Source organism: Tachyglossus aculeatus, chromosome 2, assembly GCF_015852505.1.
Source record: "Tachyglossus aculeatus isolate mTacAcu1 chromosome 2, mTacAcu1.pri, whole genome shotgun sequence".
Lineage (NCBI taxonomy): Eukaryota > Metazoa > Chordata > Mammalia > Monotremata > Tachyglossidae > Tachyglossus > Tachyglossus aculeatus.
Genome location: NC_052067.1, coordinates 37699009 through 37725124, shown reverse-complemented (window position 1 = coordinate 37725124; position 26116 = coordinate 37699009). Strand labels below are relative to the sequence as shown.

Genomic DNA, 26116 nt, shown 5'->3' with positions numbered 1-26116 from the left:
GGGTGGAGAGGATAGGAAGGGGAGGGAGTTCTGCAAGGCTGCTGCCAGCTTCTGGGGTTGGAAATGCCCCTGGGAAACTGGATTTGTGCTGGCTGAGGAGGAACGTGTTGAAGAAGGAGGGAAGGAAAGGTGAATGGAATGGCAGTTTTCCAGGGAACATCAGTCGCCTTCCACTTTCTGACACGTACAGAACCGAGAATCCCACCTGGTCTTTGGCCACCACCCAGGCCCAGTGTCCTGTAGTTCGTCAGTCCCCAGGGATGATTTATCCCGTAATGACCATCGAGAGGAGTTTTGCGTTGCTTTTCTACTTTTATCCTTCCTCGTTTCCCCTCGCCCAAACCAGCAGGACAGTTTGCTTTTTCAGGTAAATACTCTGGTGTTGGAGGGATAGTTGCCAAGGGGATAACAGCCCTACCCAGGCCTGGGTCACCCAGTTCAAATCCCGGTCATTCTGGGGGGCCTCCTGGGTTCAGGATCAACGTGGATAGTCCTATATATTGGAATGAGATGGCACCAAGCTAAGATGGCCATTTGTGCAGTTTTTCACTGCTCTAGCACTGGACACCGTTATCCAGGATTTAAATTTTAGACGCTTAGCCTCCCTCTTCCCTAGCTCCTGCAGCGTAAGTGAGGAGGACTCTGGAGCAAGTTAGGAGGTCAAGGATCCCCTGGAGATCAGGCAGGCGTGCCGTATTTTCACAGATATTTGATGCATGCAGGCAAAACATGTGCGCTGTCATACGTATCTCGTGTTGAGTATTCTCCAGTGCCAACATGCACTGGTTTATGTTAGGGCTGATCAAGTGATGAAATGAAATGATGCTTGTAGGGGTGAGACCTGAATTGGTAATCAGGTATTAGCGACTAGCATGCTAATCGAATAGGTTTGATTTCTAGTCAGCAGTGTTTCTTTTCTGCCCTCCTGGAGCTGCCTTAACTCCTTTCTATGTCGGGAAGAGTTTCACAGAATATATTACGTAATTCATAGTTTGCCAGGTAGGCTGACGTGGGATGCAATCTAATAGAGTGGAGGGGGGAGCTCAAATTGGCCAGTTTTGTGCCTTTTGGGCGTTCTAGTAAAACATTTCGTGGGCACAAAGGTTGACCCTAATGTCAAAAATGGGGCTCTTGCGTGATCTGTGGATTTTGTTTAACCTTGCCACTCCTGTCCCACGTTATCCTGGGTCACCAAGGGTTGGCGGTTGGCAGAATTCCACCAGGAAGGGCTGGTAGGAGAGAGTCAGTAAAGCCTGTTGTCATCAATAGCCTAAAAACACCCCAAAGCAGGAAAAAACAAATTAACAAAGACCTGCAGTGAGTCTCGCCTTTGGCTGTTCAAAGATGAAGAAAAAAGGGAAGGTAAACCCAGCTATGAATGTATGAGAGTCATCATCACCACGCCAGAAGTGATGTTAAAGGAATGTTTTAAATGTAGTGGATTGCAGGAGAGGCTGTTTTTCCTGGAGGTTGCACTTGATCCCACTTTGGGGAGTCATTTTCCAACTTGAAAGTTAAACTTGTGCTTACCGGATTCAGGCCAGCAAGCTCACCCAGGATTTATCTGTATTACTGTTTGGAATTCTTTCCACATCTGCAATATGCTGGGACAGTCTTTTTGTGTATCCAGTGTGGTTGAAACTGTGGATTTTGGTGAATCTCACCATGAGGGTCATCTTCTTGGGGCACAAACTTCAGCCTCGTATGATAGAAACGGTGCTTTATGAAAGGACCTTTGCTTGGCAAAGAAGAGAAGTGAGTGGCATATCCAGGAAGAAAAACCCTCCGGAGATCGCCTCTGTCAGCTGCCCCCAGTCGTGTGAGACATAATCACACAAGTCACACATGTAGAACAATGATCCTTTGGTTTATTAAAATTTTTTTTGTTTTTTTCATTGTGTTTCAAATATATATCACACACCATCCTGTCATCTCCAAGGAAAGCAGCGTGACTCAGTGGAAGGAGTACGGGCTTGAGAGTCAGAGGTCATGGGTTCTAATCCCGGCTCTGCCACTTGTCAGCCGTGCGACTTTGGGGAAGTCATTTCACTTCTCTGTGCCTCAGTTACCTCATCCGTCAAATGGGGATTAAGACTGTGAGCCCCACGTGGGACAACCTGATCACCTTGTATCCTCCAGTGCTTAGAATAGTGCTTTGCACATAGTAAATGCTTAACAAATACCATTATTATTATTATTATTAATAGCAAAAGTATTTATTAAGCACCTACCGTGTGCACTGTACTAAGCCCCAGGGACAAAAGACAGGCAATTAGTAGATGGGCAATTTTTAGACTGTGAGCCCACTGTTGGGTAGGGACTGTCTCTATATGTTGTCAATTTGTACTTCCCAAGTGCTTAGTACAGTGCTCTGCACATAGTAAGTGCTCAATAAATACGATTGATGATGATGATGATGGGTCCCCCTGGCCTTTCAGGGCCTCTCAATGTAAGGATAAGGTGGAGAAAGGTTTGGTTACAGACATGATAGTAAAGTTAATAAAAACAATATACATTCAAGTGAGAGCAATACGGAAACAACGTAAAAAGACCAAGTTCAAAACCAACACCTGCAGTGGTTAGGGGACCAGCAGGGCATCTCAGGAAGCAGACATCCAGTGTTGGTTCTGTCTGCTCTTTAGAGGTTAGAAAGCAGTGTGGTTCAGTGGAAAGAGCCCGGGCTCGGGAGCCAGAGGTCATGGGTTCTAATCCTGGCTCCGCCACTTGTCAGCTGGGTGACTTTGGACAAGTCACTTCAGTTCTCTGGAAAATGGGGATTAAGACTGTGAGCCTCATGTGGGACAACCTGATTAACCTTGTATCTACCCCAGCGCTTACAACAGTGCTTGGCACATAGTAAGCGCTTAACAAATACTATTATTATGATGATTATAGAAAAGAGAAAGAGAACTCTCAGAATGTTGCTGTTGTCTGCATTCAGTGCCCCGTAGGGACTCATTTTAAAGTCACAGAAATGGGAAACTTTCCATTTCTTTTTCTTTCACTCATTTTTCTAACTCATGAGAGGATTTCTGTTCTTGTTGGCATACCCCATCTTCTGTATTATAAATCTTTACATAGGGATCCAAAATGAGATGAATGATCATTTATTTTATATTTATTTTATTTTGTTAGTATGTTTGGTTTTGTTCTCTGTCTCCCCCTTTTAGACTGCGAGCCCACTGTTGGGTAGGGACTGTCTCTATATGTTGCCAATTTGTACTTCCCAAGCGCTTAGTACAGTGCTGTGCACATAGTAAGCGCTCAATAAATACGATTGATGATGATGATGATCATTCATTAGGAGGAAGGATAACTGCTTCGAAGAATACATTTTGTAGGAGCAGGGCTCATGTGTAGCAACTCCATTCTGTTGTACTTTCCCATGCTCTTAGTATCGGTGCTTTGCATGTAATAAACTCTCAATAGATACCATTAATTGATTAAGGCAATTGTTATATTTGGAAGCCCAGAAGATATCTATGGCTTTCCCTAATCTAACGTTGTAATGTGATTTCCTTTTCTCTTTTGCCCTCTCCCTCTCTCCCTGCCGTTGTCCAGAAACCACTCTGAGGGTCCTCCAGGTTGACTTTTTGAAGACGCAAAATGCCCGACTTCACCACACAGAAGATTATAACACTCCGAGCCTGGTGGTGAGACGCGGGCAACCATTTCAGCTGAAGCTGGTGTTGGACAGACAACTGGAAGACAAGGACAATGTAGAATTGCAGTTCTGTATGGGTAAAAATCTCTCTTTCTGTTTTCTGTCTAGCAATGTAAGGTGGTGTCATATGTCACAATTGAGTGGTCCCGGTCTCTGGGGTACTGTTAGAACGAAATGGTAACATCCCAGGCCTGATTGCAAGTCTCCAGGGAAGTTAGAAGTTGAGGAGAAATTAGGGAACAGAGGTGGGAGGGAGCTGGATCCTCTATGAAGATATAGCGCTATATTTCTAACAGATTTAATAGCTTGCCTTCATAATATTAAAAAATGACAAGGCTGATGAGGGGATCTTACTCGTGTAGGTACCACGGAAGGACAATCTTTTCTAGAGTGTATCTGTGAAAATAGAATAGAGCATGATTTCTAGTTGCTGGTCTCATTGGGGTAAGCCTTGCATCCATTAGCGGAGTTGCTGAAATACCTAGGCTATTGTCAAGTGTCAATGTTATACCTTCGGCCATGTTCGCTCACATGGGGTAAAGGATAGGGAAGGATATCCTACTATCAGCAGAAAATGTTCTTGAGGAGCTGTGTTACAGTAATAATAATAATAATGGCATTTATTAAGCACTTACTGTGTGCAAAGCACTGTTCTAAGCGCTGGGGAGGTTACAAAGTGATCAGGTTGTCCCACGTGGGGCTCACAGTCCTAATCCCCGTTTTACAGATGAGGTAACTGAGGCACAGAGAAGTGAAGTGACTTGCCCAAAGTCACACAGCTGACAATTGGCGGAGCCGGGATTTGAACCCATGACCTCTGAGTTCAAAGCCCGGGCTCTTTCCACTGAGCCATGCTGCTTCTGCAGTAGTGTGTTTACAGTCTCTCACTCAGTCCCCAAGTAGCCAAAAGCGTGCCTCAGAAGTCGACTAGCCAGGTTAGTAGTCTGGGATGGCAGAATTGAATATTTCTGTGAGATTTCTTTAGCAGCGGGCACTACCGCGCCACCCCCGCCAACCAATCATAAGCCACTGTTGAATGCGGAACTCAAGTTGACCATACTTAGGGTCGGAGGTCTTTTTCACCTGAGACGAAGAATCAATGGAATTTAGCAACAAAAAAAATCACACGAAAGCAAATTCCCCTGGAAACCAGAAGGCATAGCTCAGCCGGGAGTTTGAACCGAAGCCCCGGCCACCACTGTCATAGCCATGGGGAGAGGAGATTGAAGACAGAGGAGCGGATGAGGCTCCCCAAAACATAGTTCTGACAGGTCCCTGTCTAGAATGATGATGGCATTTACATGCTTGAACGGTTATCAGTGTGTTTTTATGGTTGGATGTTTCCAGGGAAAACTCCAAGGAAATCCAATGAAACACTTGTGGTGATGAAGCTGAGGGGCCAGAAGGAACTTCACCGGTGGCAGATGGCCCTTTTGGGTGTGAATGGAAAGGAGGTAAAGTACCCATCCAGACTGGAATTACTCTATTTATTTATTATTACTCTATTTATCTATCTATCTATTTATTTATTTATTTATTTATTTATTTTACTTGTACATATCTGTTCTGTTTATTTTATTTTGTTAGTATGTTTTGTTTCTTGGTCTGTCTCCCCCTTCTAGACTGTGAGCCCGCTGTTGGGTAGGGACTGTCTCTATATGTTGCCAACTTGTACTTCCCAAGCGCTTGGTACAGTACCGTGCACACAGTAAGCACTCAATAAATACGATTGATTGATTGGAATTAGCTGGGATAGCAAGGGGAGCACCACTCCAGAGAAGCCGGGGCCTGAGCTATGGGCCTAGGGTGGAAGGTAGGGCCAGACCGGCCTGCCGGGATTCTAGGAAAATCCCAGGGGGCCAGTGATGGGTGTGGACTGTACCAGCTGCAGGTACCTCTGAGAAGCTCCTTTGCTTGCTTATAGTGTGGATCAGTAGGGAGTCACATGGAGAAGCAGCGTGCCTCAGTGGAAAGAGCACGGGCTTTGGAGTCAGAGGTCATGGGTTCAAATCCCGGCTCTGCCAATTGTCAGCTGTGTGACTTTGGGCAAATCACTTAATTTCTCTATGCCTCAGTGACCTCAGCTGTAAAATGGGGATTAAGACTGTGAGCCCCCCGTGGTACAACCTGATCACCTTGTAACCTCCCCAGCTCTTGGAACAGTGCTTTGCACATAGTAAGTGCTTAATAAATGCCATCATTATTATTATCATTATGGAGCCACTGACAGTGGCACAGTGAATGGAAGTAACTCAAAGCACCTTCATCAATTCCCTCATTCACTTGGGCATCAGCCCACTGGGATTCCCAGTAAGCATTTAGATGCGTAGTACAGTGGTTTGCACACAGTAAGCGCTCAATAAGTACGATTGAACGGATTGAATGAATGCCGGAGGAATTTCCAGGAATCTTGCTTTAACAGCATCTAGGCTCTTAGCACAGGGGTCTAAACATAGTAAGTACTCAATAAACCCTACTGATGGATTGACTGATTGATATATGTATATATATATATATATATATATATATATATATATATATATATATATATATATATGTATATATATATCTATTCTATTTTATTTTGTTAGTATGTTTGGTTTTGTTCTCTGTCTCCCCCTTTTAGACTGTGAGCCCACTGTTGGGTAGGGACTGTCTCTATATGTTGCCAATTTGTACTTCCCAAGCGCTTAGTACAGTGCTGTACACATAGTAAGCGCTCAATAAATACGATTGATGATGATGATATATGTACATATATACATATATATGTATATATATGTATATGTATATATGTATATATGTATGACTGTATATATGTTTGTACATATTTATTACTCTATTTATTTTACTTGTACCGATCTATTCTATTTATTTTATTTTGTTAGTGTGTTTGGTTTTGTTCTCTGTCTCCCCCTTCTAGACTGTGAGCCCACTGTTGGGTAGGGACTGTCTCTATATGTTGCCAGCTTGTACTTCCCAAGCGCTTAGCACAGTGCTCTGCACACAGTAAGCGCTCAATAAATACAATTGATTGATTGATAGACTGTAAGTTCACTTTGGGCAGGGAATGTGTGTACCAACTCTTTTATATTGTACTCGCCCAAGCAGTCAGTACAGTGCTCTGCGCACAATAAGTGCTCAATAAATACTATCGATTGGTAGAGATGGTTACTCCAGCTGGAAAGGTACTTCCCGCCTCCTCTTCATCCATCCTCTCACCACTGCATTCCCTGGGATCATTTTGCCCCCCTCCCCACACCCCACCTAAAGGTTAGCATAAGATCCCCTGATACAACCTGCTTATATTGTTACCCCTTAAGGATGAAGATTTGCTTTGGAAAACTGCAGGTGTGCCATTGACTCTCTTGTGATTTGTTTAGTGCCTGCTGAGTGTCAGCAGCCCAGTGGATACTGTTGTTGGGAAATACCTTCTGAGTGTGAAAAGTGGGGCAGATCCTCTATATACCCCGGAAAACAATATCATCTACTTCGTCTTCAATCCTTGGTGTGAAGGTAAGTTAAGTATAAAATCAACCCAAGGCCATTTGTTTCATCAAGGAAAATATCTCCTCTTTTACTAAAGCCTAATGGAATTTAGGGCTAGAATTTAGGAGTCCTGGCCTTGCCACTGCTCGGCTGGGTGGCCTAGCGGAGTTGGCTTGGACTAAAAGTGCAAAATCATGCTATGAACTCAAGATTTTATTATTTTAACTTTCCCTCATGAGTCCTTCTGCGGTGCCACCTTATTTTAAAAGAAGTTAAGAACAGTTCGTTATTTTTTTTTTCCAGAGGATGCCCAGGGAGCTGTAAACTCATAAGACCCATAGATTCACTGGAAAATTAATATTGGTGGTTTACAAGATTTCTAAAGAATTGGCCAAGTCAGTTGATTGAGTCTTCCCATCCTGACTAGAGGCCTCCCTCCAGCCTGCTCTTGTGGTGATCATCCACTAGTGTGCGAAGGACTTTTAGACTGTGAGCCCACTGTTGGGTAGGGACTGTCTCTATATGTTGCCAATTTGTACTTTCCAAGCGCTTAGTACAGTGCTCTGCACATAGTAAGCGCTCAATAAATACGATTGATGATGATGAAGGACTGTACTAAGTGCTGGGAATGAATACACAGGTGAACAACAGACAGACAGGATCCTCGGGGGCTCACAGTCTAAGCCCATGATTGAGATTGCTCAACCAGGAGGGGATTGGCTGTCAGAGTAGTCCTCACTGGGACTTCCAAGCGCTTAGTACAGTGCTCTGCACACAATAAATGCTCAATAAATATGATTGAATGAATGCGTGGCTGGGAGAGTGCAGGAATGAGGTATGACCCTTCCAGAAAGCCTTGCCAAGGATCCAGGGTAGTCCTGGAAGGAAGAAAGGCAAGAGAGGCAGCCGTTTGAACCTAGTAGAAAAACCATCCTGCTAGTGTAATTGCCAGGCAGTAACAGCACTTAGAACACTGCTTGGCACAAAGAAAGCGCTTTAACAAATACCATCAGTATTATTATTAACTAAGAGGTAAAATCAACTGCAGCTTGTAGATGTGCGAAAGGATTCTTCCTTTGGCTAGGAAACTTACAAGTCCTCCAGCTGGGAGGTAATAGTTGCATTTTGGACTACTTGCTATCCATTAGAAAGAAACTCTTTGTAAGTCTGTGTATGCGCGTGTGTGTTTTCTCATTTCAGGGGACGCTGTATTTATGGCCGGGGATAAAGAGCGATCAGAATATGTCCTTAATGACACTGGATACATCTATGTGGGCTCCGAACACAAGATACATGGAAGACCCTGGAATTATGGACAGGTAACAGATTTGCCTCATAATAATTGTGGTATTTGTTAAGCGTTTATTGTGTGCCAAGCACTGTTCTAAGTACTGGGGTAGATACAACCTAATCAGGTTGTCCCACTTGGGGCTCACAGTCTTAATCCACATTTTACAGATGAGGTAACTGAGGCCCAGAGAAGTTAAGTGGCTTAGAGAAGCAGCGTGGCTCAGTGGAAAGAGCCCGGGCTATTGGAGTCAGAGGTCATGGGTTCAAATCCCGGCTCTGCCAATTGTCAGCTGTGTGACTTTGGGCAAGTCACTTCACTTCTCTGTGCCTCAGTTACCTCATCTGTAAAATAGGGATGAAGACTGTGAGCCCCATGTGGGACAACCTGATGACCTTGTAACCTCCCCAGTGCTTAGAACAGTGCTTTGCACGTAGTAAGCACTTAATAAATGCCATTATTATTATTATTATTATTGCCCAAGGCCACAGAGTAGACAAGTGGAGGAGGCAGTATTAGAACCCACGTCCTCTGACTCCCAAGATCGGGATCTTTCCATTAAGCCACGCTGCTTCTCATGCTTACTATGTGTCAAGCACGGTACTAAGCATCATCATCATCATCATCATCAATCGTATTTATTGAGCGCTTACTGTGTGCAGAGCACTGTACTAAGCGCTTGGGAAGTACAAATTGGCAACATATAGAGACAGTCCCTGCCCAACAGTGGGCTCACAGTCTAAAAGGGGGAGACAGAGGACAAAACCAAACATATTAACAAAATAAAATAAATAGAATAGATATGTACAAGTAAAATAAATAAATAGAGTAATAAATATGTACAAACATATATACATATATACAGGTGCTGTGGGGAAGGGAAGGAGGTAAGATGGGGGGGATGGAGAGGGGGACTCAGTCTGGGAAGGCCTCCTGGAGGAGGTGAGCTCTCAGTAGATACAAGTACTCAGGTCCCACATGGGGCTCACAGTCTAAGGAGGAGGGAGAACAGGTAAAGAATCCTCATTTTCGCAGAGGAGGGAACTGAGGCACAGTGAAGTTAAATAACTTGCCCAAGGTCACACAGCATACAAGTGGCAGAGCTGGGATCAGAGCCCAGGTCCTGTAATTCCCAGGCCCGTGCTCTATTAGGTCACACTGCTTCTCTACTAGTACGCTGTTTCATTTTATATTCATTCCCACTCCTGAAATAGAAAAGGTCAATTGTTTGAAAAGAGGGGTTATATTTATTAGACTTTGGGTATACATACATAATAGTATAACTTTACAAAAGATCTGAAAGCAACTCAGCAACTGAGCCCCATGTGGGACATGGGCTGTGTCCAACCTGATTAGTTTATATCTGCCCCAGTGCTTTGAAAAGCTGTTAGTTTCTGGAATTTGTAAAGCACAGTAAACACTTAAAAAAAACCCCAACAATTCAAGAGGGAAAAGCTCCAGGGTAAATAGGTTATAAGAAGGTGAACAGATTGAGTGGTAACATTTTATAAGCAGGAGCTATTGAAGGATTTACAGTTCTGTAAATAGAAGTAATGCTTTCACCAACTAATATTTATTTAGCATCCAGTCTAGTTCTGTAATTTCATTATTTGTTTAATGCACGAAGAATCATTCAAGTATTATTGGGATTGCTCGCTTCTGCTTTTCTATTCATTCAATCGTATTTATTGAGCGCTTATCATGTGCAGAGCACTGTACTAAGTGCTTGGGAAGTACAAGTTGGCAACATATTCGAGGGTGATCACCAGAAAACTCAGCACCGCCCCGTCTCCCCTGTTCCACATATGGAAGAGTCACTCTGGCTCATTCACATGGTCAAGGATTTCATATGAAAGGCACAGCTCTTATGGGCGGTAATTCATGACAAATACCAAAGTGAGCAGGATTACCGAAAACACTTCATATAGGCTGATGAGTGAAAGAGTATAAGGATGTTTTCCTTTGGAAAAAAAACACCCTCTCCTTTGGAGGACTAATTTCACTTCAAATACCATCGCTATGCAGATGATTCCCAAGTCTACCTCTCATTCATTCATTCGTCCATTCCGTCGAATTTGAGTGCCTACCATGTGCAAAGCACTATACTAATCGCTTGGTAAAGTGCAATATAACAACCTTTCCAGCCCTAACCTCTCTCCTCCGCAGTTTGGCAATTCCTCCTGCCTTCAGGACATGTATATTTGGCTGTTTTGCTGACACCTCAAACTTATCGTGTCCAAAACAGAATTTCTTATTCTAGCACTTATTCTATCCCGCTTTGCCTATAAGATGGACTCTAGACTGTAAGCTCATTTTTAGACTGTAAGCTTGTAATGGGCAGGAAACTTGTCCGCTAAATCCGTTGTACTCTCCCAAGTGCTTGGTACAGTGCTCTGCACATAGTGGACACTCAATAAATACCACTGATTGATTGATTAATTGATAGTGACTATTTCCAAAGCTTCTGTTGCGTTTGGGAAATGTCCTGGATCAGGATAGCTGTTGTGGTCTGGAAATGGCTGAGGTTTTTAGGTTTTCAGTCGCCATGGAAGATTTAGAGTATCTTGTCACCCCTGCAAGTTTTACCCATGGTCTTTCCCATTCCATTCCCTAGATTGTTTCATTTCTGTTTGTCTTATGTATCTGCAAAAAAAAATATCGAACTCACTGAGGCTCTTGATTTGAGTAAATTCAAACTCCATAACAAGAGAGTTTAAGTACATAGGACCACCTGGGAAGTTGTATAAGTTGCCAAATTTGAGGACTGGGCTTTAATCCATCAGACAATCCATGGTATTTATTGAGTACTTGTGTGCAGAGCACTGTACTAAGTGCTTGGGAAAGTATACTACAACACAGTCACTGCCCACAATGAGCTAACGGTTTAGGTTGATGTGAGAATCTGCCACCTCTACCCAGCCCTGATCCAAGGGTATTTGTTAAGCGCTTACTATGTTCCAAGCAGTGTTCTAAGCGCTGGGGTAGATACAAGATCATCAGGTTGTCCCACGTGGGGCTCACAGTCTTCATCCCCATTTTACAGATGAGGTCGCTGAGGCACAGAGAAATCAAGAGACTTGCCCAAAGGCACACAGCTGACAAGTGGCGGAGCCGGGATTAGAACCCACGACCCCTGGCTCCCAAGTGTGCGCTGTTTCTCAAAGTTTGACAGAAGGTCCTGGGAGGTTGGCAGGAGAGGCTTCCTGGGCTCATGACTAGGCAGAAAATTGTGAGGACAAGACCACTTTGTGAGGGCCTTGGGAGCAGAGCTGTTCCCTAGCTAATCCTGGATTATTATTATTAATAATAATAATAGTGGAATTAGTTAAGTGCTGACTATGTGTCGGACACTGTACTAAGCGCTGGGGTGGATACAAGCAAATCCCATGGCTCAGTGGAAAGAGCCCGGGCTTTGGAGTCAGAGTTCATGGATTCAAATCCCGGCCCCGCCAACTGTCAGTTGTGTGACTTTGGGCAAGTCACTTCACTTCTCTGTGCCTCAGTTACCTCTCTGTAAAATGGGGATTAAAACTGTGAGCCCCCCGTGGGGCAACCTGATCACCTTGTAACCTCCCCAGCGCTTAGAACGGCCCTTTGCACTTAGTAAGTGCTTAACAAATATCATCATTATCATTATTATTAAATCGGATTGGACGCAGTCCCTGTCCCATGTGGGACTCACAGTCTCAATCCCCATTTTACAGATAAGGTAACTGAGGCACAGAGAAGTAAAGTGACTTGCCCAAGGTCACACAGGAGGCAAGTGACAGAGCCAGGATTAGAAGCCGTGACCTTCCGAACTCCAGGCCCGAGCTCTCCACTACGCCACGTGGGATCAATCAGTCGATCATATTTATTGAGCACACACTATGCACAGTAGAGGGGGAGGCAGACATTAATACGAATAAATGATTTCTAATCTGTAATTTGAAGACATGTACATAAGTGCTTTGGGGTTGGGGGTGGTGGGGTGAATATCAAATGACCGAGGTCACAGATTGAAGGGAATAGATGATGCAGAAGGGAGAGCGAGCCAAGGAAAAGAAGGCTTCATCGGGGAAGTGACCTTAGTAATGGTTTGAAGGTGGAGAGAGCGGTGGTCTGGTGAATATGGAGGGGGAGGAGATTCCAGGCTAGGGGGAGAACGGGGAAAAGGAGTCAACAGTGAGATAGATGAGATTGGGGCATGGTGATTAAGCTAGCGCTAGAGGGGCAGAGCGTGGGGGCTGCGTTATAGTAGGAGAACAGTGAGGTGAGAGAGGATGGGGCAAGCCGATGGAGTGCCATTTTCTGCAAAATCTGGCTCTTTCTAGAAACAGCAGAAACCATCCTTTAAAGGACATGTCCTCTGCAGAGTACTGTAATTATTTTTCTAAGTGGACAGTGGGCAAGGGAGTAGACTTGCATATGGGTTGTAAACCTTCCTATAGTGAATCACTGCTATAATGATGGCAAGGAAGGTAGTTTTGTCCAGTGGCTAGAGCACTCCCTAGTTCTTCAGTTCATTCTCTGGAGAGGGAAAGCAAAGCATTTAATCCTCTGTCTTGGTTTTACTTCAAGACCGGGGAGATTCTGTTATCTATTTTACTACTCTCCAAGAGACGCTGTGAGACTTAATAAGGGGCGACAGATTCTTACAGGGTGCAAACGGCTCTTGGGAAGCAAGCCAGACCCTTTTGGAAACTATACTGCCGCATTTAGGTCAATTGTTCTACAATTCTGTTGTAGATTGGAGATTTTCAATTAGGGAAACAAGTGCCCCTAAGGCTACCTTGAAATATCCTAGAGGTTGGGGCCGTTCTAGGAGTAGAAGCGGCCCCAACTCTTTACAGGCTCCCTGTTGATACAAGAACCCCAAGAACCTAGAAAGAAACAACAGAAGAGTCAGAGCAGGTGAGAAGGAAAATTGCAACCGTTGCTGCCACCTCCACCTTCCCAAATTTCATGCCTTTTGGCAGAGCTCACGAGAAGTGATCTGGCAACCCCCAAAACCATGTATTTTGGGGAGCCACTGTTGGCAGCAGAAGCCATTTCTTTTTCCATTTTCTCTGGTGCTGCTGCTGCTCTAAGAAGTTGTTTGGTTCTTTTTTTTGTCCCAATATAGTTTGAGGAAGACGTCTTGGACTCCTGCATGTTTCTGCTGGACAAGAGTAACCTCAAGCCCAGAGACCGAAAGAATCCAGTAATCGTGTCCAGAGCCATGTCTGCTTTGGTATGTCGGTGTGAGGGATACTTTCCACGTGACTTCTCTTCTCTTGCCTTGAATAGCTTTGTTTGTTCATCACTTTTCAGTTCACTTTGAAATGAATTTTAAACTTTGGGAGGAATTTGTTTATGAAGTATGGTCATTTATCATCTCTCACGCTGACTTTTGCCTACTGTCAAGTGGACTTAAATACATTGTATGTGAGTTCTTGCTAGAGTCTGGTTATGGGTGTTTACTCCCCTTTCCAAGTTAGGAAATTGGCTATTAAATACTTTACAACTTTAGTGTGTATGCTGATGAAGCATTTCTCTTCCTCTCCATCCTCAGGGCTGTTCTAAACCCTTATGTATAAAATCAAATTATCTGGGATTTTACAAGCTGAAGCCAATGCTCCTTCTCAGATGTCCCAGATAATTGAATTTTATTCTCCAGCTATTAGAAGTGCAGCTGGGGAGTATTTAGCCTGATTGCTCCAAGGGCAGGGAACATGTCTGCTAATTTTGGTGTATTGTAATAATAATAATAACAATAATAATCATGGTGCTTGTTAAGCGCTTAGTACGTGACAAGCACTGTTCTAAGTGCTGGGGTAGATACAAGGTAATCAGGTTGTCTCACGTGGGGCTCACAGTCTTCATCCCCATTTTTCAGATGAGGTAACTGAAGCACAGAGAAGTTAAGTGACTTGCCCAAAGTCGCACAGTGGATAAGCGACAGAGCCGGAATTAGAACCCATGACCTCTGACTCCCAAGCCCGTGCTCTTTCCACTTAAGTGATGCTGCTACTCTCCCAAGCACTCAGTACAGTGTTCTGTCCATAGTAAGCGCTCAATAAATACCATTGATTGATGGCTCCTCAGACAAATGTGATCCGGGTGGTCTTTGTTACTCTGACCCTTGGTAGACTCCAGATTACGTCTCCCTTTAGAGGGTCAGATTGGCAAATCCCTGCAGAACCAACAAAACCTGCCAGTGTTTGGTCTCAGTAGGTACAGATGAATGGGTTTTCAGGAAATGGAAAAATGAGATAAGGGAATTTTCCATTTTGGGCCACAAGTGCTCACTTTCTACAAATGCACTTTTTTCCCATCCAGATCTGGAATTAGGTAGACAACAAAAGCTAGCCATTGATTTCTGTCTTTTCATAAGCACGTATTGCATTTGCTCATTTTATTCATGTGTAAGGTAGAGATTAAATCCACCCTCAAGATTCTTATATTCTGAATAAACCCAGAAGGAAATCTTACTGCCATATACTTTCTAATTTATAGTTTTTTAAGAGGTAAAGTTCAAATAATTCCATGGCTACCTACAGAATATAGAGTTTTAGCCAAGATTGTTTAATAATTGATTTCTTTTTTAGCAAACATTTTGAGATGATGCCTTATGGGACTTTTTATTGGAGGAACTTATTTTCATAGGTTGTTTTACAGTAAAAGCAGTCATGTTTCTCTACTGACTACACAAGAAACCGTAAGTCCCACCAGACGAGATTGGCTGGTTAGAGGAACGAGAGCACCTCCGATTTCGCCTTGCTGCTGCAGTCCAAGGATGGACACCAATATACCCGTCCCATCTAAATCGTATTTTTCTTTACACACATCCTAGTACATGCACGTTGCAAAAATTGTCTCTCGTGAAATAACATTTATGGAACATCTCCTGTAAAAACATGGTGTGGCGAAGCGAATAGGTCCAGCTCAAAAGCACAGCATGGATGAACATCTGGCATGGGTTGGGTCTCTTCTTCCAGGAGAGTGCAGTATGAGACAAGAGGATTAATTTGTGTGTGTGTGTGTGTGCGTGTAGATGTTGCAAAAAAACTATGGGAAGGTCAGTCTAGGAAGCAAATAACAAGGTAGAATTGAGTCTAAAATCAGAGTTTCCTCAGGGAATGCATCTTTCCACCTCAGTTTCTGGACTTGCAAAATCTAAATGGGACTCCCTAAATCTGTTGAACTTTAAAATTAGCCTACTGCCAGTTGACAAAAGACTAGCAATCGAAGGCTTACCAGAATCCAGGAGGGTCCTAGAATCAATTAATCAGCAATATTTACTGAGTGCCTACCTTGTGCAATTTTTGGTGCCAAATCCTAGAATTCGGTAGAATTTATCGGTGTGATTCCTGCCTTCAAGAAACTTAGAACCAAGTAGGGAAAGAGGGGGAAGCAGACACTAAAATAAATTATAAGTAGGAGGAAGCAACTGAGTATGAGAAGCAGTGTGGCCCAGTGGAAAGGGCACAGGCCAAGGTATCAGAAAATGTGGATTCTTGTTCCAGGCTCTGCATTGTACCTACTGTGTGAAATCAGGCAAGTCACTTAACTTCTCTGTGCCTCAGTTGCCTCATCTGTAAAATGGGAATTAAGACTGTGAGCCCCATGTGGGACAGGGAGTGAGTGGCTACTGAGTAGGGGGACATTCTTTTTTGTTCTTTTGTTTTTGGTGTTTCAGTAGCAAAGTTTCTTGAGCTTGCTGGCCTTGAGATTTCTTGAGTTGGAGTGAGAAGAAGGGCTCATCCAAAATTCCGTGGTATTTGTCCAAATGAGTTTGCCTTTTTAGAGTCATGAGCTCTTAGAGGCTGTGGACTAAATGTTTTTTTTAACAGATCTTGTGCAATACCACGTACACGCTTAATCAATCATTTTTGACAGTAATAAAGATCCTGAGCTGTACTAGGTGCCAAATCCTGCCCAGGCCAGGCTTATTTATTGAAATGAATTTTCTGGTGGAAAGGTCCTTTCTAATCCAACCTGTGCACATTGCAAATTGAACGAACGTTAAATCCCAGGGAATAAGCAGCAACATTACCTGTAGTCATAGTGAATTTGTTACGAGGGACTGGAACGCTCATCAGAGCCAGCTGCAGGAACCCTAAGGTTAATGCATCAGCCTGACTGACAATTAATATTTTCAGGTCTGAGGCTTAATCAATCAATCAATTGTATTTATTGAGCGCTTACTGTGTGCGGAGCACTGTACTAAGCGCTTGGGAAGTACAAGTTGGCAACATATAGAGACAGTCCCTACCCAACAGTGGGTTCACGTTTGCTCTCACCACCCAACCCAAGAGAGCCTTATGTTAGTCCCCAGAGACCTGAAAGTCTGACAGTGGGGTCAGGAAACCCAGAGGGCCTAAACCAAGGATTTATAGAAAAAAGCCCCGTCTACGTGATCTCAACTTAATACTTTTCAGGTTTTTAATCAGTCATGTTTATTGAGCGCTCGCCGTGTGAAAGTGCACTGTACTAAGCACCTGGGAGAATAATTAATAATAAAATTTCTGGTATTTTTTAAGCGCTTACTGTGTTGTCTGTCTCCCCATTCTAGACTGTGAGCTCGTTGTTGGGTAGGGAGCGTCTCTATATGTTGATGACTTGCACTTCCCAAGCGCTTAGTACAGTGCTCTGCACACAGTAAGTGCTCAATAAATGCGATTGAATGAATGAATGTGCAAAGCATGTTCTAAGCGCTGGGGAGGATACAAGGTGATCGGGTTGTCCCATGAGAGGCTCACAATCTTAATCCCCATTTTACAGATGAGGTAACTAATCAATCAATCAATCATATTTATTGAGCACTTACTGTGTGCAGAGCACTGTACTAAGCGCTTGGGAAGTACAAGTTGGCAACATATAAAGACAGTCCCTACCCAACAGTGGGCTCACAGTCTAAAAGCACAGAGAAGTTAAGTGACTTGCCCAAAGTCACACAGCTGACAAACGGCAGAGCCGGGATTTGAACCCATGACCTCTGACTCCCAAGCCCGTGCTCTTTCCACTGAGCCACGCTGCTTCTACAGTACAATAAAACAGAGTTGGAGGACATGTTCCCTGCCCACAAGAAGCTTACTGTACTGCTGAATTATGGAAAGGAAGTTGTTTGCAACAAAACCCCTGATAGTTAGCCTGCTGATCAGGCAAATGTCATTAGAACATTGAGGAATATATGGATTCCACAGTAGTAAATTCAAGCTGATGTTAGTCTTTTTCTGGTTAGAGTGTCAGCCTCTCCTGTCTGTGTTTCCTTTGGCAAGGTATTTTAACCTCTCTGTTCCTGTTTCCGTAGGGCATTGTGTCTGTTGGCAAGCTGTTGAGATGAAGACGTAGAAAACAAAAAGCATTTCCGTCCCTCTCAGTTTCTTTGGTTCAGCCACTGGGGATGATCTGGGGGTGACTCCCTCCCCGCTGTGTGTTTCGTAGGTTAATGCCAATGATGACGGTGGGGTCCTGTTGGCAAATTGGTCTGGCATGTACAAGGCGGGGACGTCCCCACTTGCTTGGACTGGTAGCACCCCCATCCTTCAACAGTACTTCAGGACTCAAAAAACCGTCCTCTATGGCCAGTGCTGGGTTTTCGCTGGAGTTCTCACTACAGGTGAGCCCTTGTTCCCCTCATCTTTAACTTAAATTCCGGGAGTTTTGTCTGTTTTTCTCCCTTGTAGGTGATGGGGTTGTGGGTGGGGAGGGGAGGCATCTTCAAACGAGTCTCTCCAAATCTTGTCCTGCTCCTCTGGATTTCAGTTATGCGATCTCTGGTCTCCTCAAACCAGCCGCTCCTAAAACTCTTGTCCTGCCCCTCTGTATTTCAGTTATGCGATCTCTGGGCATCCCTTCCAGAACTGTGACCAACTTTGCTTCAGCCCACGATACAGAGCAGAACCTCAGGGTGGATATCTACCTGAACGAGAAAGGGCAGAAGATAGAGGACCTGAGCACAGATTCTATTTGGTAGGTATCTCCCAGGCTTTTAGAAAGTTCACCTTTCTTCAGAGTTCACTCCCAGCAGCCCATCCAGCAGAGAGAGCTTTTCCTTCCCTTCTTTTAGGACTCTCCATGGGTTTTGGTAGTTTAGGTCATAATAGAAAGGAAGGGGGAAATCAGCTTAGCAGGCAGGGTTGCATTTGTCCTGTGGGGAATTCTGGCAAATGCTTGGTGGTTTACCCTCTGGTGTGGTCTTTGTCAGGAGTGAGGGAGGGGATAAGCAACTGTGACATGACCAGCTATGTAGCATGACCCTGCTGCTCTTTCCACCCCTTCATTCTCTCTCCCCACCAGCTCCACCTGCTCCACTGCATTCATTCAGTCATATTTTTTGAGCACTTTTTGCATGCAGAGCACTATACTAAGTGCTTGGAAGAGTACAATGTAACAATAAATGGACACATTCCCTGCCCACAACGAGCTTATGGCCTAGAGAGTCCCAACACCCTGTGGAAGACCCCACAGTGCTTGGGCATCATGAAAATTTGCCCCTCGAGCTATAAGAAACTTGTCCAACACTACCAGCAGGTCCATTCCAATTACATTGGCCCTGGGCTAATAGTGGCAGAGTAGTAATAATGACATAGTTCTTGTCCACTGGCTATTAGGATGCTCTTCTTTGTGACTTTGATGTATAGATTTGCATGCCTTTCCCCCAAAGAGCTCACGATTCTGAACTGAAATTTCTAAACTTGAATTGTTCAACATTGAGAAATTAAAGACCCCCCCATCCCCCTCTCCACCCCCCTCATCTTACCTCCTTCCCTTCCCCACAACACCTGTATATATGTATATATGTTTGTACATATTTGTTACTCTATTTATTTATTTATTTTACTTGTACATATCTATTCTATTTATTTTATTTTGTTAGTATGTTTGGTTTTGTTCTCTGTCTCCCCCTTTTAGACTGTGAGCCCACTGTTGGGTAGGGACTGTCTCTATGTGTTGCCAGCTTGTACTTCCCAAGCGCTTAGTACAGTGCTCTGCACACAGTAAGCGTTCAATAAATACGATTGATGATGATGATGATGATGATAAAGACTGGAGATGCTGGTGGGGGATGAACTGGAAAATCAGAGGAAAAGGTGTTGGAAGAGCAGCTGCTTACTAATTCAAAACGCGAAGCTCGTTGGAGCTTTGGAAGCCATTGCATCCAGAAGAATAGTCAAGAGTGAAAAAGCCTGCTACTGCTCTTACCAAGTCTTCTCTCTAGGGAGATTGTTGAGGAATCTTCTAGAGTGGAGGGAGTTTGGGGTCACTTAGTTCCTTTAAGGTCAATTTTTTCCTCAAACTTGTTGTGGAAGGCAGGACACCGTCCTATGGGAGAATGGGTTCAGCGGAATTTCCAGGGGCATATTTTAAGTTTCAAGTCAGTTTCATTCCCGGTTAACCTTTCGTTGGTGTGGTGGGGGGTGGGACTGTTTGTCCAAATTCATCTAGGAATTTTCACGTGTGGACTGATGTGTGGATGACGAGGCCGGATTTGCCCCAGGGTTACGAAGGTTGGCAGGTAGTCGATGCCACACCTCAGGAGATAAGCCAAGGTAAGAGGGGCTACAGCAGAGGGAACAATAATAATAATAACAGTAATAATGATGGTATTTGTTAAGCACTTACTTTCTGCCATTTATCAATTTATTCAATTTTTTAGTCATTTATTCACTTTTATGATACTTTTGGTGGGATGGGTGCAAGCTATTTCCCCCACCCACTGCCATTGTTTATTTTCAATTCGTGGCCACCTATTTTCTCCATTAGATAGTATGTTTCTTGAGGCCACAGAATGCATCTTTAACTTCCATTGAACTCTCCCAAATGCTTTGCCTTCATTAGTCACTCAAAAAGTGCCAAAGACCTATTTTCTCCATTAGATAGTATGTTTCTTGAGGCCACAGAATGCATCTTTAACTTCCATTGAACTCTCCCAAATGCTTTGCCTTCAGTAGTCACTCAAAAAGTGCCAAAGACTGAGTGAAGTCATACCGCTCCATCTGCAGAGATCGCTGAAGAAAATCAGTCATCTCTAGTTTTAGTCATCTACCTGCGTGGTGCCAGGAAATTGGCCAGATGACCCCTCGAGATCCTTTGCATGTCAAGAATTCTAGGATTCTGGTTGTGTGTACGGGTGGTTGTCTGGTTCCATCTATTATATGCTGTACACAAATACATATAACCTATTTAAATTTCTTGAAAGAAAAAATGCCTGATTTCACCTGAGCTAAGAAGGAGAAACCAAGGTAGGAAAGTGATGAAATGACTTGCGCGTGTTTACAGGATGAGTCAGTAGAAACCAGGTCATTTAATTCCACCAGGAGAGCCAATCGTCCCTGAAGCAGAACTAGGGTAAACAGTAGTCTGGAACAAGGCTCCAAATTAGCACTGTACACTAAGATATCCTGTAGACAACACAGCCAGAATCAAGTACAGTATGGTTTCTATCAGGGCACCCCTCACTATGGCCAGGCTCCTTCCAAGCCGATCAGAATCAGAAAGGGAGAGAACAAAGGCCCAAGCAGGAGGGATCTGCTGAAAAGCTGTCCATCAATCGATCAATGGTATTTATCGATCACTCACTCTGTGCAGAGCACTGCACGAAGAGTTTGGATAAGCACAACGGAGTTGATAAATGTGATCCCTGCCCACAAGGAGCTTACTGTCTACAGGGAACCTACCAAGAGAGAGGACAGGCAGAGTCCTCGGATGTCTTGTCTGCCGGTCTGGGAATTGCATCCATATTTAGCCTGTGAACCCTCTCCTCCGAAAGCCCTCTCCTAGGCATCTTCTTAGGGGACTCTTTTCAGGCCAGGGGCAGGACATCAACGGGCTGGGGCATAGCTAAGGTCAACCACAAAGTTGGAAAAATACCTTTGGTCTTTGTAATATTCTACATTAGACAAGAAAAAGATAACAATCAGGAAAGTGGCACAATCCCTAAGAAGAGAGGTAGGAGAATATCTAGGAGGAAACAATGCTGAAGCCGCAAATGCTGACGATGTCTCATTCATAAAGGGCATAGACTGCCCATACAAAATACCTCTTCTTCCTCCTATGTAGAGTGGGAGTCCCTTGAGGGGCAGGGAAAGGGACTGTGACTGACATGACTAATTTCTGTCTATCCCAGCGCTTAGAACAGTGCTTGACGCATAGTAAGTACCATAGTTAAATGAAATTAAGTACTCCAGGAGTTCTTGTGCTCCTGATGAAAACTCTTTCCCATGAAACTATCTACCCAATCCAGGTGTCTAGAATTCTCCCAACAGTTATTTCCAGGCTCATTTGGAGTTAGAGAAAAGTCACTTAAAGATGAGCCACCTGTTGGGGGATGAAATTGGGATGGGGAGGTGGCAGAAAACTGTTCCTGGCTCAGGCTGGGCAAGTTGAGAGGAACATTAATCAGATTTGCAAACGGTACAAACCTGAGAGTCTTTTAGAGATTTCAAAGAATTGGTAATCACGCGCTACTGAATTCTCAAAAGTCAGAAAAATCACCCTAAAGCATTAAATAACTTTGTTGTAAAGGGTTTCTCAGAGTCATTGATGGACAAATTAGGGAAGGGAGAGATGATGTGCCAGTTTGCTTGGTGAGGCATTGGCTGTGTCACGAGAAGAAATGATCTGGGGCTGAGAATGAGGTAAGAGGATAGCCAAGCCTTGACTGCCTTGATTTTAGGAGTGTGTTGTTTCTGATGGAGAGAGGATTACTTATGCTGGATTATTTATATTTGGGAGGGGGAGAGGGAAGGGAAGTGGAACTTTTTGGGAAAGGAGAAACCTGGCGGGGATGCTAAATTTCAGTGTCCTGTTTTAGGTGTCTTCCAGTGTGGGCCGGCCCCACTTAAAGCCATTCGCCAAGGTGACGTCTACCTCACTTATGACACCAAGTTCATTTTTGCCGAAGTGAATGCCGACAAGGTCTTCTGGCTAGTGAAGGAGGTGAACGGAATGAGTGAAATGACAAAGCTTCGGGAAGACACCCTGGTCATCGGGAGGAGCATCAGTACCAAAGCGGTTGGCAGCAATACCAGGGAAGACATCACCGCCCAGTACAAGTTCAGTGAAGGTGATCTGGGATTGAGGTCGTCTTTGCCCCTCAGGCTAAATGATTTTTTTGCAGGAGGCCAGAATATCCGATTAGCACGACAGAGGCCACAGTTGGGGCCAGGCCATCCCTGGCCAACATTTTGCCAGATGGTCCACGAAAGCATACTGAAGCTGAACAGAAATGTGGTAGAATGATGGTAATGGAGGCAGAGGAAAAGTCATAATGGTATTTACTGAGTGGTAGCAGTAGTATTGGGTGCTCACTGTACTGTGCAAACCACTGGGAAAGAATTCACAGGTGGTGGAAATTAGACCCAGCCCCTGTCTCTCAGGGGGCTTCCAACCTATTAAGTATCCACTGGGTACAATGCTTTGGATTAAGCCCTTTGGGAAAGTGCACTAGAAGCATGAGACATGTTCTCTGCCCATAAGTTTACACTTTGGTAGGAGAGATGGATCTAGAATATAAGCAAGGTAAGCAGAATAAGTCATTGACTGTACAGTTGATCATACATGTTTTTCACAAGTGCTGAGAAAGGGAATTAGGGGGTCCAAGACTTTGTCAGCAGCAGCCCACCCTAGTTATTTCAGGGTAAGGGCAGAAGGAGTTGAACCAAGGTACTTATTTGACCATATTCAGCTATAAAAATGATGCTAGCTTCTCCTAACCTGAAACTTTCCCTTCGTTCAAAGGGCATTTGTTATCAGAGGACGTATCCCCAATAAGCACTCAGAACCTAGGGTGGGAGGTAGTCCCCTAATGGAAATCTACTGGGGGCATTGCAAGTCCAGACATCTAAGGAGACAGAGATGCTCTTGGGACTGCAAAACTGGGCTGAACCAGTTCCCTATGGTGTTTTTTGGCCCAGACAAAGCACAAGTGTTAAACAAGAGCCTGGTTTAACCAGCCTCATATCCTAGTTCCCAGACAGACCAGGAGCATCCTGGAAGTGGCAAAGAATTTCGCAAAAGAAAACGGACTCTCCGGGTGCTTGAGGGCGAAGATACAGAGTACTTGTGCAAAGTTACTGTGTGCAGAGCACTGTACTAATAAGGTGGGTAAGGAATGAAGGCTCATTAAGTTTCCCCTTAGCCAGTTGGTCAGGAAGTCAGCAAATATGTATTCGGCCCCACAATATACACCACTCTGTCTTAAGTATTGAAAAATCCAGCCCCTTCTTCCATGTGATGATCTGTCTTGGAAAAATGACCCAAACCAGCTAAGTTCTGTTTGGATTTCTAGCCCCAGGATCAAATTAGCTTTAATGAGTAGGACAAAAATCTACTCATTCATTCATTCAATCGTATTTATTGAGCACTTACTGTGTGCAGAGCACTGTACTAAGCGCTTGGGAAGTACAAGTTGGCAACGTATAGAGACGGTCCCTACCCAACAGTGGGCTCACAGTCTAGAAGGGGGAGACAGAGAACAAAACCAAACATACTAACAAAATAAAATAAATAGAATAGATATGTACAAGTAAAATAAATAAATAGAGTAATAAATCTGTACAAACATATATACATATATACAGGTGCTGTGGGGAAGGGAAGGAGGTAAGATGGGGGAGATGGAGAGGGGGACGAGGGGGAGAGGAAGGAACGGGCTCAGTCTGGGAAGGCCTCCTGGAGGAGGTGAGCTCCCCAAATAAAGACCAGATCTGGTATTATCCAAAGATTTCTGGCCTTGTGTGTTACCTCTTTTTTCTTTAGGAAGGAGTTTCCTTCCTCTTCCGTTCCCCTTCCCTGGGCTTCTCTCAGATCCATCGGGATATCTATCTGAGGATACAGCTGAAGCAACCACGTGCTGCTGGGAAACCTTAGAAGATAAGGTTGTGTGGCAGTGAAGGGAAAACTGCCCCTTCCCACCTTGTCCATGTGATAACAGCAAGGGGGTCATCTTTTATTTACCTTTGCCCCGGTCCAGGCTCTCCAGAAGAAAGGAAGGCCATGGTGAAAGCCTGCTCGTACTTGAGCTGCGAGGATGGGCCAGAAGCGGCTCCCGCAGAGGAGGCCAACATTGAGCTGAAGATTCAGGCCGGAGAGGCCGTGTGGCCGGGAAATCCCATCGGGATGAGCATCAACATCAACAACAGTTCGGCCAAGTCATGGACCATCAAGCTGGTGGCCACCTGCGCGCTGCAGCTCTACACAGGCAAAGTCGTGGCCGTCCTCGGCTCCATCTCGAAGACCGTGGCCACGGCCGGCAAAACAGGTATGGGTTTGGGGTGCGGGTTATTTAGTAGGATGCAGAATTTTCCAAATCAGTTGATTCTGACAGAAGGGCAGTCAAGCAGTCAAATTAGTTTCTTTCTCTGATTGGTGAGCATGGATTTTACCCAACTATTTGAATAATAATAATAATAATAATAATGATGGCATTTGTTAAGCGCTTACTATGTGCAAAGCACTGTTCTAAGCGCTGGGGGGGATACACGGTGATCAGGTTGTCCCACGTGGGGTTCACAGTCTTAATCCCCATTTTACAGATGAGGGAACTGAGGCGCAGAGAAGTTAAGTAACTTGCCCGAAGTCACACAGATGACAATTGGCAGAGCTGGGATTTGAACCCATGACCTCTGGCTCCCAAGCCCGGGCTCTTTCCACTAAGCCACGCTTTCTGAGTATTAAAACTTCCCTGGGCTTGGGTAACCAGAATTTCAGAGAGTCAGCGTTTCAATGAAAAACTCGTAAGTCGTTGTCATCAGCATAAACGTATCAGTCAGTTGGTGGTATTTGGTGAGCGCTTACTCTGTACAGAGCACTTAGGAGAGTACAATACAACAGAGATGATAGACATGTTCCCTGCCCACAAAGTGCTTAATATCGATTAATATTCCACTTGCATGAAGAGTACCGCTGGTCATAGTGGCCCATTCTGTGGGGATCATGGCTCCTGTGGGCATGGCACAGTGGGAGTGATGCCGTTAACTCTGCCCCCGCAGTTTTCCGGGCAGGAAGGATAGCATAATTAGCCCATGCTGCCGTCTCGTGTACCCTGTCAGTTGGGTCTGGAGTCCTTCCCGGGGATGGGAGTACGCTGGAATCCATACAGCATGTGCACAGGCTGGAGTTTTTGCAATAATATAATAATAATGATGGCATTTATTAAACGCTTACTATGTGCCAAGCACTGTTCTAAGCACTGGGAAGGTAACAAAGTGACCAGGCTGTCCCACGGCGGGCTCACAGCCTTAATTCCCCTTTTACAGATGAGGCACCTGAGGCCCAGAGAAGTTAAGTGACTTGTCCAAAGTCACACAGCTGACAAGTGGCGGAGTCGGGATTTGAACCCATGATCTCTGACTCCAAAGCCCGGGCTCTTTCCACTGAGCCACACTGCTTCAATGCCAGGTGTGGGTGGAGATCTTCCTAGTGCGAGCATGAGTTCATTCATTCATTCATTCAGTTGTATTTATTGAGCGCTTACCATGTGCGGAACACTGCACTAAGCGCTCAGGGGAGTACAACAATAAACAGACACATTCCCTGCCCACAACGAGCTTGCAGTCTACAGCGGGGGAGACAGACGTCAATACAAATGAATAAAATACAGATATATACATAAGCGCTGTGGGGCTGGGAGAAGGGAAGAACAAAGGGTTCTAATCCTGGCTCTGCCGCTTGTCTGCCGTGTGACCTTGGGCAAGTCACTTGATTTC

The 26116-nt window shown here is 44.5% G+C and overlaps 1 protein-coding gene across 1 annotated transcript in view; it reads left to right on the top strand.

Moving 5' to 3' along the window:
- Positions 1–275: 275 nt before the first annotated feature.
- The window catches only part of TGM4 (transglutaminase 4), a 32441-nt gene continuing 6600 nt past the window's right edge, over positions 276–26116 (top strand). The window contains exons 1-13 of the mRNA XM_038761491.1: positions 276–367; positions 617–651; positions 1631–1702; positions 3562–3741; positions 5012–5118; positions 7048–7180; positions 8354–8472; positions 13546–13653; positions 17850–18024; positions 18239–18377; positions 19854–19957; positions 22222–22473; positions 24382–24669. Coding sequence (XP_038617419.1) covers positions 276–367; positions 617–651; positions 1631–1702; positions 3562–3741; positions 5012–5118; positions 7048–7180; positions 8354–8472; positions 13546–13653; positions 17850–18024; positions 18239–18377; positions 19854–19957; positions 22222–22473; positions 24382–24669 — 1804 coding nt within the window. The remainder of the gene's footprint in view (positions 368–616; positions 652–1630; positions 1703–3561; positions 3742–5011; positions 5119–7047; positions 7181–8353; positions 8473–13545; positions 13654–17849; positions 18025–18238; positions 18378–19853; positions 19958–22221; positions 22474–24381; positions 24670–26116) is intronic.